Source organism: Struthio camelus, chromosome 1 (assembly GCF_040807025.1).
Source record: "Struthio camelus isolate bStrCam1 chromosome 1, bStrCam1.hap1, whole genome shotgun sequence".
Taxonomy (NCBI): Eukaryota; Metazoa; Chordata; class Aves; order Struthioniformes; family Struthionidae; genus Struthio; species Struthio camelus.
In genome coordinates this window covers 147,291,484-147,307,011 of record NC_090942.1, presented here as the reverse complement: position 1 = coordinate 147,307,011, position 15,528 = coordinate 147,291,484, and the positions used below count along the sequence as shown (strand labels likewise).

General features: G+C 42.0%; 1 protein-coding gene across 1 annotated transcript; it reads left to right on the top strand.

Moving 5' to 3' along the window:
* The first annotated feature begins 3,138 nt into the window (after positions 1–3,138).
* On the top strand, positions 3,139–15,293 carry ASMT (acetylserotonin O-methyltransferase). The gene is made up of 8 exons (XM_009666435.2): positions 3,139–6,923; positions 8,748–8,922; positions 9,968–10,097; positions 10,774–10,842; positions 11,361–11,479; positions 12,174–12,314; positions 13,890–14,012; positions 14,672–15,293. Exons 1-8 carry the CDS (start codon positions 6,852–6,854, stop codon positions 14,881–14,883), a joined length of 1,041 nt encoding a protein of 346 aa, XP_009664730.2. The 5' UTR covers positions 3,139–6,851; the 3' UTR covers positions 14,884–15,293.
* The last annotated feature ends 235 nt before the right edge of the window (positions 15,294–15,528 follow it).

Below are 15,528 nucleotides of genomic sequence, written 5' to 3'. Positions count from 1 at the left end.
TATTTTTCCTCCTCTGGAAGAATACTGTTACACTGAATTCTTAAATCTAACCCAACTGCATGGATATGTAAGACTGACTTTCAGAAGCTGACAAACTAAAAGCAGATAAAACTAGGTTTCTTTTCATTCCGTTTCAGAGTATGTCTGAGTTACTTTGAGTTCATATGAGCAGATATGTATTTAATGTCTGTCCTTTGACATCTTAGTCACTTTAAAACAACGTCCTGTTTTGAAATTGACTTCAAACTCTGATCAGCAAACTTTGATCTAATTAATGGACCAGTTCCAGTAATCCACACAATTGGGTGTTTTATTTAGTAAATTTAGAGCACTTAAAAGAGTGTTACAGTCACAGGTTCTGGTATGAATGTTAAGGAAGCTGAAGAGTATAAGGCTTAGCAACTAATACTTACCAAAGACAAACCTACACTAGCCTCAACCTACACTAGGTGACTCAGAAAGCAGCTTTTTTTAACAGGAACTAGAATTTCCCACCAGAAAGCAAGGCAAAGTCCTCATGTGTTATTGTTTTGGGTGCTTTCCAGCTGCTAATACTGTGGCAAATAAATTTTGATAATATCAATTACTTCCGGTAATACAACTAGTATGTTACTAACAGGTAGTTACCAAAGCCATGACCATACCCATATTTCTTCTAATTGATTGTTACTTTTGTAGAGTAGGCTGTTTGGTGACTTAGGACAAGGACGTTTGTATAATTAGGTTGTGGAAATAAAACATTAGATATGTTCTCTGGAAGCTTCATCTTGAAAGTTGTTAGAGAAAATGTGGATTTTGGCAGTGCCTCCCAAAGTTACAAACACAAGATTGTTCCAGGGAACCAAAGGGTATAAACACAAACTAATGATAGTTAATGTCAATGTTATCTGGACATCAGAGTAGCAGCAGCTTTAGCGCAGTACTTGACTTCACGTGTAGGGCTGTGTAAGAAACTGTTGCAGTTGCTCATATTTGATAACGTGATAAAATAGACAGAGATGTTAGGTTCTATGCAAGGGAGCGGTTAAATCAGCTGATTTGGCAGGTGCCTTACTTCCTAACTGGGTGTGCAGAATTGACTACTGATGCCTTGCGTTGCTATACACCTAAGTATTATTTCATTATAATCAAAGGGAAATATCTCTATTGCCTGAGTTTTTGGTCTGGTACTCCACCTTTGAGGCTTGGTTATAATTTGGACACAACACCCATTTCCTTAAGATTAAGATGCGTTCTGTTGATCTGGCCCTTCCTCTCCCTGTGAACGTGTTATTTGCACAGTGTTTCTCCTGCTTTGGCACAATAAATTCAGAGATGTCTGTAGAGCGTATATAAAGCAGCAATGGAATCAATTGCACTTGATCCTTACTTCTGAATTGGGTATGCAGAAATGATCCCTCTGGTATCTTGTATTCCTACATCGGTAAGCATTGTTTTATTGTTTTTAAAAGCAAGTGTGTATCTATTTTTTGCACTTGGTCTGGTACTGTGTTCTCAAGGCTTGTTTGAAATTGTATGTGCTATCCTTTCTTAATCACGGTACAGAAAATGAATTTGGTCTTGTTCTCCCTCACATGCCTTATCCCCTGAATGCATCTCCTGCTGCCTCGCAATAAATTCGTAGATTAGCTCAAACAAATACTTTGCTATAGGAGTAAGTTAAAAAAAACTTTTGCAGGCCTTAGACTGCCTGGTTAGAACCATTTTTGAGTTGATACTTAATATAGTCGCGTATATACCTCAGTGGCTGCCAAGTGACCTCTAGGTAAACGTGGTCTGGGCGGGATGCTCGGGAGTACTCTCTTTGCAACTAGGTGATTTATAGGACAGCATGAAGGGATAACCTTGTTGGAGCAGCACAGTCACTTCCATCTAGCTGACTCCATCTGCCCACCGAGTGCCTGATAGAGCTGGTCACCTGGGTCTTTCCCTGCAATTCTGTGTACAACTCTGTTCCTGTGTTTTTAAGTGCTCCGAGGAATTGCCAAGTAAAAGGAAGTGCTAGCAATGCCCATTGCTTTCTGTCTTAATTGATAAACAGAAGGTCTGGTGAAGTCTCTTCTGCTCACTGCAACAGACATGGCTTGCAAGCAGCATAGGGCTATAACAAATGTCCGAGGTGAGCCATCAAGGGAAAGGGCTGTAGGGGTGCTTGCCCCTCCGAGCTGGAGAGAGGCTTCCCTCTGAAGTTCTCCATTGAAGCAATAAAGGAGAGGAATGACAGATTAGCAAATATGAAATGGCCTATGCAAACTGGGTGGTGTGTCCCCTCATTACCCTTGTGATGTTTGATGGAGCAAGTCAACTCCAGCATGAAAGCCTACCTCAACTGCTGTCCCACTTTTTTTTTTTTTTTTTGCATTTCTGTCTCTTTTTAAACTTTCAGCCTGTATCATTTTTTAGCTAACAAACCTGTCTGTCCTCACGTAGCTTATGCCTCTTTTCCACAGAGGCATTCTTCTGACATGGATCTTAATGACTGGCTATTTGGTTGAAATATTTGTTGAGGGATTCTCTGCAGGCCAGGAAATGAACACAGGAAAAACTTTGGATTGCTAGTGTTAGTCTTAAAAGACGTTCTGTCAGAGTTCTTACTAAAGGGAAAACTAGAGCCAAGGGAGAGTTTTTTCAGAGACTGCGTTGGGTACGTGGGATTTCCTGCCTGCTCCCGATGTCTGCCAGTAGTACATGTGATGTAAACATAAAAACTAATATTAGTCTCAAAATCTGACAGAAGCTATACTCATGTTGCTAAGGAAACACATCTATTGTGAAACATAAGAAGATTTATAAAGAAGAGAATGAAAACTTTGTATAAGGTGGACATTTTATATCAAAGAAAAAATATGATACTGAGTCCTAGGGTTTATTAGGATCTGGAAAAAAAAAAAAAAAAAAAAAGCACAAACTGTATTCTCTTAATGAACTTTCTGGCCAACTTGCATCTGATTTACCCTGGCCATGCTTAGAGGCTTAATAGTGAGAGTGGGCACAGCTCACTATTCCATATTGACATTACTGAAGCTTATTATCTTTGTCACTTCCCTGAGATTTGTCCGTGTTGCTTATAGGGAAAATTACATATATAAAAATGTGATGTTACCTGTCATTTCTCACTGACAGGTGCATTAATTTCACTTTAAATTTGCTTTATTCTTAGATCACTTTTAACTTTGCATTATGCAAAAATTATGTAACTATTTTTTGTGTAGTATTTGTTTGTAGTAAGTCACTGAAACAAAGATGAGTTCAATCATCCAAACAGAACCTTGGAGATAAAGCAACAGCTTTAGAGTGTATGCGATTTAAGCACTCTGACAAAAAACCTTGATGGGGTTTTCGGAGAAGGAAATCAATTGCAATTTCATCTTCACAAATGCATTTGTAGATTAAAAGAAGCTTAGACTTTAAGCCTCTGCAACAGTTTATTTGGAAACAGCAACACACTATGTGTGGCTTCTCATCGGTCTGGTATGGGTTATTCGCAACCTTCCTCCTCTGCATCTCGCTACTGGTAGTAATCCCATTAGATGATTACATCTGATGTCCTCAACAGACAGATTTAGTCATAATGAAAAAATACTTCAAGCAGGTTTAATCAACTGTGTGCTCATTTTATAACCAGAGCTCCTCTTACCCTGTAACTTAGTCTTAAGTAAAGTGCATTTATGCCCTGCAGGGACACCTTAGTCTATTAATTGTGCACCTAACCATCTGGTTACTTAGACAAAGCTATAAAAATCAAGGGTTGAGTGTTTTCACACTTAGATGAACCTTTAATGCAGCTATACTAAATGTCATTGTAATATCTGAATATCCCTCTGACTGAACCAAAGAAGTCTATAAGCTGGTGAGCAGCAGCTAGCTCTTCCTGGAGTTGTTTTGTTTAGCTTAAGTGAAGAGAAATGTATACGTTAGTTCTGAGAGTATTTACTTCCAGTGCAGCTAATGGCCTGCGGCTGAATGGCTGGTATGAAATCAATTTTCCTGGGGACAGGAAATCTTTATTCTTGTGCAGAATTCCACCAGTTTGCTGTGATATTTCTCAAGTAGCAGGCAGAGTTGTAGAAATGGCCTTTTTCAGAAGTATATTTTTGCCTTCTTACAACTATCTAAGATTTTGGCTAATTATTTTTATCTAAGAGCAATTTGTGCCTTGAATTTGGAGGAGAGAAAAAAACTACTGGGGGAAAGCAGTTGACCTTGCTGTCTATACGGACAGAGAGTTACTGAAAACTTTTAAAGATTTCTTCCTCTGTAGGATTGTCTTTGGAATGAATTTGATGAACTGAAAAGCTACAGCAAATCCCAAACTGTAAAAACACTTAGAACTCCTCCTCTTGGACAATATAGCCTGTAATTCCATTGCTACTGCCTAACTAATGCAACTACCTAACTAATGCAACACACTTCACAGTTCTGTCCAGTTTAGATGCTAATAGTCTCTCTCTTTTGTACCATGGATACTGGAAATCACAACAATTCTCTCTAAGAGTGACTGTGGAATCTGTGCTTCAGTCATTGTACGGCTTATATTTAATGAGATAAGGTTTATCTGAGGGAAAAACCTGGACTGCAAGTTCAGGTGTGTATCTACATTGATAATGGACATCTTCCCCACCTACCACTGTGTCTAGGTTACTGTAGTATCACAGTTTCTATTTAAGAATTTCCTTCTGCATATGCACTAAGTGTGGACTTTTTTATGTTTAGCATTTCAGTGACATGGGAGACCCCATGGTTTTAAAACACAGAAAACATGCTGTTTGTGAATTGCTTGCAGAAGGAAAAAAGGTTGAATAACTGTAGCATTTGATTAGCTAACTTCTATGAACTCTTGATTAGTTGTGAAGTAGGCTATTATTTCATTACTGACTAAAACAAATTTAAAAAGATGTTCACTGAAATTTAAGGGCTAGTATATAAAATTAGGATTCTCAAAAGTTTACATAGTAGAACCTATCTGTTGGGAAAGTTTCCATGCATCTACAGTGTGACCAGAAAGAACATCTGAAAAACTGCATAGTAGCCTGATTGTTCTACAATGAGTCAGGATCAAAAGAGAATCATAACACCAGCCTTCAGCAGTAGCATATACATCCTATTTCCTAGGAAAGGAAGAGTTCCTAAATGTTGTGTTGGAACAACATTGTGAAGTGCAAGTCTTTAAAGATACACCAAGCTTAAAACACACAAAATGTGTGTTTACACTCATGCATTAATCACTGTATTGCTCAAGTTTTGCCTTTTGTATTAACTGTATTGCTGAAACATACAGAAAAGCTATCACTGAAAAACTGCTGTTTTCTAATGTTTTGTAATCATTATGCCACCTGAATCATGGTCTGAATTACTGTGGTTGCCTGAATGGTCACTAAATGGTGTAATAACTATGAAAGAGTATTTCATTGATGGAAAGGGTTTCCCCTCACCTGAGAGTTGATGCTTCTGCCCAAAAATGCTGAGGGCAAGATGGCAGGCATTTATGAGCTTGAGTAATGAATAGTATGGCAGAGAGGTCTAGGAAAGTAATTCAAGGCATTAAGTTTCTGTCAAAATGCCTGTCAGGTATGTTCTGCATGAAGACTAATCTTTTTTTGGACTACTTCCTTTCCACTTCCAGTACTTTACAGTCATTTCATTCTTTTCCCACAAGCGCTTTCTGCATGTCCCTGGTTAGTTTTACAAGGAAAAGAAGGAAGACTATGCCAGCCAGCAGGAAAGTGTAGAATATCTTGTCTGTACTGAGCACGTTGCTCAGCCAAAACAAGGCAAATAACAAGCACGACGTCCCTGGCTGCCACCACTGGCAACCGTCTTATAAGTGTTGCCTTTTAAGACTTTGCGTGGATCAAGACCCTGCAAAATATGGAAAGGGCAGTACAACGAACAGACCCTTAGCTTCTCCAAAGAATGGTCCTAGGGTCACCTCAACCCGTGTATGTCACAGCAAGTTTCAGCATGAGCCTGACTGTGGTGGGATATTTTCTTCTCCTTTGGCTCCTTGTGTGGACTCTGCTCTTGGATACATTCCACCATGGCTCTTGCTCACTCCATAATAGTTATGCGGGTCCTTTTTCTTGCACAGTGATGAGGTCGGAGGCCTTGGGCACACGATCCAGAAGCCAAGGCTCAACATGTCTCTGTGTTGCAGCTGGGTCAACGTAATTGCTGTGTATATGCCTCTGGTGCATGGTGAGGGAGGGGTGACTTGAATTCACGTGCTCTGAGCTGACGGGCCTGTTTGGGAGTGTGCCCTGACCATTCTCAACGGAGCTGATCTTCCTTCATTCTTCACTCCCGCAAATGTGCAAATACTGTGTGAAGAAGTGCGTTGTCAAATTGTCTTCATTCCTCTGGTGTCAAAGGTCATTGGACTGGCTGATATGCATATATATATATATATAAAGATTTGCAGTTGAAGGATCTTTTTCAGCGTCAGAATTGCAGCCCCACTGAGCATAGCCGCTTTTGAACAACTCCAGAAGGCGGCTGTGCTCTGACACATTGCACTGAGTTCAGGTCCTTGATGCTGTTTGCAGTGATTTCTTTTTTGCTTATCACAAGCTTTTGGTTGTTTCTGAAACAGTAGGGTGGGAATTAACCACTGAAATGAAGATGCCACTTTAGCCTGCACAACTTCTTGAGCCTTGTATTTGAAGACAAAGTATCCAAAGAAACAGCGTTGAACCTAGGAGAAGCCCAGGAACGTAGCCAACGTATTTTGAAAGTGATGTGTTTCTCAGAAGCAATAAGATTAAGTGGCTCACCTGGTGTGCTCTGTGCTTAGTGGAAAGAAGCTTATTTAAATTAAGGGGGCGAGAGGATCTTTGCCTCAGTACAGAAAGAAGATGGGCTCCACAGAAGACCTTGACTATCCTCAAATCATATTCCAATACACCAATGGATTTTTAGTCTCAAAGGTAAGAAATATAAACCAGTCTTGGATAGATGTCTAAGAATATGCAGAAAGAAATTTTCAAGAAATTTTCAATAGGCCTTGGCACTTCCTCATGACTCGCTTCCCCTCCCGGTGCCTTTCTTTACCTCCAGGTTATATTTACTGCCTGTGAGTTGGGAGTGTTTGAAAATTCTCCTTTTCTCTTTTTTCTTTGGAGAAAAAAAAAAACAATAAGAAAGCATCCTGATAGTACACTGAATTTAAATTTATTGTATGCATGAGGGGAATTTGGAAGGTAAAAAGGTCTGAGAGAGACCCTGGCCCCTCAGAATGGACCTAATAGTTATTGCTACCCCTATAAACTTTGAGGGCTCGAATGTGCAGAAGTGCCGTCTCCCTGAGGCTTTAAAAATGCAGGTGGTGATGGCTGAGGGCTTGCTGTTTGACTGCCTCAGCTTTGCCGGTTTGCTTAGGTAGTAGGATTTCTTCTAGCCTTTTCATTTTTGAAGTCTGGGAAACAGAAGGTTGGCTTGCATCACCCTTTTCTTCTGCTGGCATGCCACTCAAACAGCAAGTTTTTTCAAATATGCTCTCAAAGAAGGATTTTCTCCCCCTCCAAGGCTTGGCTGCAGATATTATGCAGCAAGCTAAACTTGGTAACTTCTGTATATTACCTCCTTTTCAGGTGTAGGAAACCTGGGCTGATATAACAACGCTCTTCCAGGCAGCATCTGATTAAGACAGAGAGGCAGAACTAGTAGTTTCAATTTCCTTAATGTTTGCTGATTTTTGTGCATGCATGTATGTCTGTGGACACAGGAGGGCATAAAATTATTGTACTTCAATCTGGTGGGTTTTTTCCCTCATTCACAATTTAGTTATCAGTATTTTCCTTTGCTGCAACCTTGGCACACATGGTAACAGAAGGCATGCTCTGCTAAGTGTGCAAATGCTGCTTATTCAAAGACTCTGGAAAGGGAGAGCTGCCAGTGAAGAGCAGCAAAAAATGGATGAGGACAACTCTTATCGCTTGAGGAGAAAGATGAGTGCCCAGATACTTTCCAAATTCACACTGGTATTATGTTTTGAGAAATGATCTCAATAACATTGAGATCCTGCTTAAATGATGTTCTTACAAGAGGAAAGAAACCTTAATGGATGTTACCGAATCACTAGATATAGACAGCCAATTAGAGCTGCTGCATTCCTTAGTGTTTTAGGAGAGTTTGTATGACCAGTGAATCAGAAATCTGTTATTTATGAACCTGACCATGTACAGTCAAAGACGGGTATTTTCACTGTGTACACTTAGGCTACGTATGTTTGTCTGAAGAATGCAGGCTTGTTCCAGGAGTTGGTACACAGGGAGTTTATCCCAGGACGATTGACACGCTTCCCACGGCAAGCCACCTCAGAATCCCCAGGATTCAGTGTAGTGCATGTTAGATCTTTAGCTAGAAGAGCGCACTGCGCTGTGCTTGTGCTCTCCAAGCAAAGAGCAAGAGAGATAGTTGTCAGGATGCACACTGAAGCTAAGGTACAGGTGGGAGAATTTACATATAAAATCTAGTCTGAAAACGTGGTCCTTTGCAAGTGTTAAAACCTCAGCTGCCAAAGGAAGAGAAATGAAAAGAGTGCACTACAAGCAGTGCATGGTATTTTCAGTGCTCAGATCAACTTCAGGTTAATCACTGGACTTGGAAATAAGGTTTTTTCATCAAAATCATGATATGTATGAAATGTATAGATTTTTATTTTTCTCCAGTACAGCATGTTTAGAAATACAATAGGCCTTGGCACTTCCTCATGACTCGCTTCCCCTCCCGGTGCCTTTCTTTACCTCCAGGTTGTGTTTACTGCCTGCGAGTTAGGAGTGTTTGATCTACTGCTGGAGTCAGGAGAGCCCCTGTCTTCAGATGCCATCGCTGCACGCTTGGGTACCAGCCCCACCGGGATGGAAAGACTTCTGGATGCCTGCGTGGGATTGAAGCTATTGGCGGTAGAGGTGACGAGAGAAGGAGGTAATAATGGCAGAAGAAGGGGAAGAAGCCAAAAGACTGAAAGCTCTGATGGTTTCAAAAGCAAAGCGAGGTGTGTGGGGAGAGAGAATATCTAGTATTAGGCCAATGACTGCAGCTCGAAGAAAGAGACTGTCACTTGGGAACAGCAGCCCTTCTCTGGCTGAGAGAGCAGCAGCAAATGTCAGCCTGACTAAAGATGTAAAGAAAGCCCTACAGGTTTGTGTCCTGCTCTGGCTTGTGTCCTCTCGCCCTGTTTCAGGGCTTACAGCAGCTGTCCATCAGTGTCAAGGAGAGCAGCACGGGCCTTCGCGCCTCTCTCTGTATATGTCTTCCCTGCACATGTCCCAAGGCATGGGTAGCCCAGGAGCATCTGGCTGCGCTCTCCTCCTCAGGCTGCTTTCCCAGAGCAAGCTGAGGCCTCAGGGTCCTTTACATTACCAGAGCGGGTGATGCCACTGGGGTTGCGCTGGAGGAAGCGGGAATGATTTCCACGGGGTGCTCTGGGGGTTGGTCTCCTCCAGAAGGGCCTGCCCGAGAGCATTGAGAGGGGTTAGGTATGTGTTGAGGGGGAGGGTACTATACTTCGGAGACCTGAATGTCCCGGTTACTTACCTTACCATTGAGAAAAAGACTTGTCTGCAAAGGCCTCTCAGTTAAATAGAGCATAGACCTTTTTCTGAAAGCAAAATTTATAGGTAAACGATGACACTAATCATAAGACTTTCCTCTTTCTCTTCCCTGAAAAAATGTTTGATGCTGGCGTAAGTGTAGGTAGACTGTGGCCCCACAGTGAATGGGGCAACACAGATTTCACCGCTACCATCTATCCTGGAATATAGCCCTTGAAAGGGTTGATTGTAAATGCAGCGTGTTTCTATCTCTGTCCGTATACTACTCCTGTATACTCTGCTGTATGCCTCTTTTGTTTTTTTGGTATTTTGATCCACAAGTAGACCTCTTTTGGTGATAAATATCATGCTGTGCAACATGCTGGGCAAGGTGATAGCATACATATTAGCAAATATATTTATTTAATCTTTTTTAGCTTACTACAGAAACACAGAAATTTCCAACCTCTACCTTACAAAATCAAGTCTCAAGTCTCAGTGTCATATTATGATGTATTACTCCAATACAGTCTATTTGTGCTGGCACTACCTGACGGATGCTGTGAGGTAAGGAGGAGAGTATGAGCATTATGCACTGCTTATGGCAGACTGCTTTGTCGCATGAGTGAGGCTGCTGTGAGCGGTGTGTTGGGGAAAGGCGCAAGGAAGACATTGGCTGGTTCTTGGCAAGAACTAGCTGTTGTCATTTCTGCACATGTGCGTTCTTAGGGGCAGGGGTATTGCTGTTGGTAGGGCAGATTTGGGAATCAGATATCTGTATCTTTAGTAGCTCTCAGGAAAGAGCTTGATCATTACATTGGCTTTTGTTGAAGGATGCCATCTGCAATTTAAATGATGAGGACTTATAGGTAACCATACTTCTATTGCAAAAGTGGAAGGAGGTAGGAGCAAGAGTAGATTGGGCTGGAGTCTCACTTGTTTCAGTCTGTGCAGCTGATGATCATGACGCATGGGGGTACCAGTCTCACCCTTTTACTACAGATGTAGTCCTATGAAGAACCAGACATTCTTGTTGAAAATTGAAAAATACCTTGCTTTATCATCTTTTTGGGTGGCAGATGAGGGTGTTAGAATGGTCTCAGCCATTACAAACGCACTGACATATTTTTTGCCCAAGGTAGTTCCTTTGCCCAGTAATGAACTAACTTTGCAAATTTTTTTCTGGGGGGAAGGATAAAGAAATCCACATTAATGTGTTTTTTTGTTGTTTTTTCTCTTTTAGAGAAGGAAGAAACCAATATGAAAGAGCTTTTGGCATTTCATCTAAAGACCCTTTCGGAGCAATGTACAGGTAATCATTAGTATATAAATGGGAATTTTATTCTTCTTAAAATAGAAAAAGTATCTAGTTTGCAACACAATTCAGGACAATTAAACATGGTCATGTGAGAGTCCACTCATCTGAAGTAACTTGCAGCATTTCCTTTTAGGAATATCTGTTTTTGAGGTATTCTCTGATATTTTGATTAGAAATACAAAAATTACTGTTCTGAAAAACATCACAGGATGTCTTTGGCACAGTTGCAATGTTGTTGCAGGAAAAATCCCCTGGAAGCGTACAAATTAGTAGTGTGGTACACTGTTGCTCCTCTCTAGTCTTAATCCCCTATTCAGATGCAGGAACGCATTGCACTACCTGTCTGGTACAGTTAAGTCTTAAGGTAGGTTTGTATGCAAAGTGAATTTATTGTGCGTCGACAGAATCGGAGATTAGTGTTTGAGCTAAAACTCTTGATAAAGAGTTGGACGATAAGAATCACCAAGGATATTGTGAGTCATCTTTTCCACATGCTGTCTCTGCATTACCAGATCAGAAGAAGAAATGCTGAGGTTCATGGCCGGCCAGAACTCAATATGGCGTATATGCGGTAGAGATGTTCTTGCTGCATTTGACCTTTCCCCTTTCAGGCAGATTTATGACCTGGGAGGTGAGTGTCAGTAGATCTTCTTTTACAAGCCTCTGAACTGTTGCCTTTTACGAGCGCTGAAAAGAAATAGCAGTGGAAAGCAGGCCATATCTGAGAGTCTTGTCAGCAACAAAGGGAGACTTTTGCTTTTTGGCTCTAGGTTGGAAAGGAAGATATGAGAGCAGGGAGAGCATTAGAAAGCTGCATGTTTTTCTTTACAGCATCTCATATGTCTGAGGAGTGGCTCGTTGGCTGTTTATTTGGCCGCTTTTGGTATTTGTTTCCTTCTTTGCTTGGCACATCCTTACGCTGCCAGCCTCGCTCCTTGTTCCACTTCAGTGACGTTAGGCTGAGAGACTGTCTGTAGCCTCTTACCCCAAAGGACCTCGTTGCTCCAGCGCTACCGATCGTTGCCAGCACTCACGGGACCCGACAAGCGCCGTCACGGGCTCCATCCAGTCCTTGTGTAAGAGCTGTACAGGACGGGGACTCAGCCCACAGGCCTGGCTGCCAGGAGCCCAGGGGCTTCCTGCAGAGCAGACAGAGGCCATGGACACGCTTGTCCCTCTTCCTCCCTTTTGGTGGCAGGCGGGGGACAAATGTACCTTGCGAGGTGCCATGAAGCTGAGTGCAGCACCGCCTGCGTCACTTCACGGGCACGTTGCTGAACAGGGCAGTTTTGTGTCAGCACTGACCACCTTTGCTCTCCTCAAAGGAGGTGGAGGAGCTTTGGCCCAGGAGTGTGTTTCTGTGTACCCAAGCTCCACGGTCACCATTTATGACCTGCCGAAAGTCGTGCAAGCGGCCAAAGAGCGGTTTGTTCCTTCTGAGGAGCGTCGGATCGCTTTCCACGAAGGTAAGTGCCGGCCGCTGCAAGGAAGGGTGCTGGTGTGTGGTGGAGGAGCATGTGGCTGCGGGGTCACAGATACAAGCGAGTACGCTGGGTGACAGAGGCCACATAAGCCAGGTCACTCAGCTGGTTGAGGCTGGGAGTTTAGTGACTGTCAGTGCACTTGTACCGCCTTGCCTTGTGAAATATCTGCCTGGAAAGGCAACAGTGAAGAAGGGCAGCAGCTTTCCCAGCCTTTTCCTCAAGAGTTTTTCGCGTGTTCAGAGAATGGAGGAGCACTGACCACCAAGGTAGGTGTGCAGAGGAGCTCTTAATGTGTTTAGACACTCCCAAAAGCAATTCTACTGGAGTTTTTTGTCACAGCAGCTGCTCGTGAGCCCCTTGTGTCTTCTTGGAGGTCCCTCATTTGAGGTTCAGGCCTCCTTGCTTGGGCAGGGTCTCCGAGTTCTTTCTCCCCAAACAGCATCCTTCATAGCTCACATCTGCAATTTATTGCCACAGCACAGCTGTCCTGGTTGTGCATCTCCAGCTACCTTCCCTCAAGAGAGAGAACATGATTATGAAGCGACACAGAAACTCTTTACTCCTGCAGATTACTCTGTTTCTTCAGAACAAGAGCACTGCAAAATAACCCCTGCAACTGTGGACAGCTGTTGTGCTATGTTACTCCTTTTCTCTTGTGTAAACCTCCAGGCAGCTATATGGAACACCAGGCTGCTCTGAGCAAGGGCTTTTTGCTTCTCTGGTCAGATTATTATCTTTCCAAGTCCTCAAACGCTTGAAGCTTTCAACATAGGTGAGCTAGTCTAATGCCTTTTGCTCAGTCTTCAGATCTTGCTTGGTCTTTATACCATCTCTGAAACTGAATGTAGGAAAATCTAGATTTTAATTATTTCAAAGGTCTCCAAAATGTTGGAATGACTTAATAATGCTTCAAATTCTGACAGTGAAAGAGGGCTTTGAGGAGGGAAAGGAGTGTATAAAAGGGTGAGGGAGATATACGGGAAATGCTACATGTGCCAGTGATAGGAGGAAATGCGACTGGGTAAGACAAAGCAAGATGAAGACAGTACACCAGGTGCTGAATACAAGGTGTCACCATGTAGCCAGTACTAGAAGTGTGAGATGTGTATTTTTCCTTATGGATTTATGCAGGTTCCACATCTTCTGGTCGTTTCTAAAAACTGAAACCATGTATAGCTAAAAGAAAATTCTGTCTTTTTCTGTGAGTTCCTCACAGAAATTGTGAGAATTTCTCTTCTTTTTACTGCTTTATGAAACTGAAGACCTATGTCTTCAGAGAAAACATCAAAGGGATGCTTCCCTGTGCATCAATGATTATTTCAAATGATCTACTATTTAAACACTTCAATTGTCCTACCGGCTGACAAGGAACAAAACAAAAAAGCCCTATGCAGTGCCATGCGAGGACTTTTACCCAGTAACTTTGTTAACTGTCTAACTTAGGTCATCGACATGGCAAGTTAGAATCTTTAGGACTAAACAGAACTGGAAATACTTGCTTAACTGAGCCCTCTGTGTTCTGGGATTTTCTATAATGCACGTACTCTTACTTTACAGGAGATTTTTTTAAAGATTCAATTCCAGAAGCTGATCTCTATATTTTATCCAAGATACTGCATGACTGGGATGATGACAAATGCAAGCACCTGCTGGCAAAAGTCCACAAGGCTTGCAAACCTGGTAAGTGTGAGCTCTTGAAAAACGGAGATTCTCATCTATCAGTTACACAAAACAGATTAGTCTTAATGGGCAATTTGGCTGGTAGGATTTCAGTGCAGATGTGTTTTGGTTTAGCCCTTCACTTCATTGGTGTGCAGCTGAGCCAGAGAGGGCCAGATCCAATTGCAGATGCTCATATCTGGCTTCTAGTTTTAGTCACCTTCTCTCTGAACGCACAAGGAATCTGTAACCCTTTCCTGACGTTCAGGTGCATAAGGATCGACATGAATGGGATTTGGGGCAGTGTTGAGATACACAGGTCATAGGAGAAATCCCATTGAACATGTCATTGAACCTTTAGAGCTTTGAAAGTATAGCCAATAGAAACTGGTTTTCAGTGAAATCAGTAAACCCAGCTCCTTGGATTTCAGCTGAGGGAAACTAGAATTTTAATCCCAGCCTTAGCACACTCTTCAGCCTCCATACTGAAGTAGCTGAAGTAGTCAAGCAGAGGCATGATCTGATTGTCTTTATTGTCTTCTATGATGTGGAAATATGACTTAACCTAAAGGCTGCTTCTAACTGAAACTAAAGGTGAGGATCCTGTAAAATAACTCAGCTGAAAATTACCTCATCGTCTCACAGCTCAGCATGTGTTTTATATGTCTTTATTCAACCAGGTGGTGGAGTGCTGCTGGTTGAATCACTTCTGAAGGAAGATAAAAGTGGACCTTTAGAAACCCAACTATATTCAATGAATATGTTGGTACAGACTGAAGGAAAAGAAAGAACACCAGCAGAGTACAGCAATCTCCTGCAGGCAGCTGGCTTCACAGAGATTCAAGTCAAGAGAACTGGAAAGCTCTATGATGCTATTTTAGGAAGGAAATAATTGTATCTTCTTTCTTCTGTCTTGTTAGGTACATCAGTGGGGAAATGTGATATGCTTTTCTTAGGCAGCAGTCATCAACTTAGCTCTAGCTAAGGCATTGAACTCCTTTGTAAGCTGATACACTGTTGTGAGACTCTGTAATGGTACAGGTTGAGTGCGTACAGGCTGTGAGTCTGGCAGCTTGATGATGGCTTGCCTTTGGCCCTGAGCAGGGGAGGGAGAATTCAACACCAGTTCCACAGGGAATAACCCATGAAAGAAATTTACCAAGGAAAGTTTATGTTTACTGCTCCATGCAGTTTTTGTGCTTCGTTTTTTTTTCATTCTTTCCAATTTTAACGTTATACCTGACAAATGCAAAGTATAATTTGTACTCTGCTTCCTGCAAAATAAAGCTGATCTCTGTACTGAGCTCTGTACTGTAGCATGAATGCTGCATGCATTTGTGTTCCCTGGGGACTGATGTAGTGTGACTAGAATAAGTTTTAACTCCCTGTAGTTTGTCAGTTTTGAGTTTCAGAAGAAATCCTGTCTGAGTCCAGATAAGTTTGGCATGAATATCTTTTTTTTTCTTCTAGGCTTTGATTTAAGTTTTGAAAAGGAGAACTTTGTAGCCTAGCTTGATGAATGATTAGAGCACAGTGA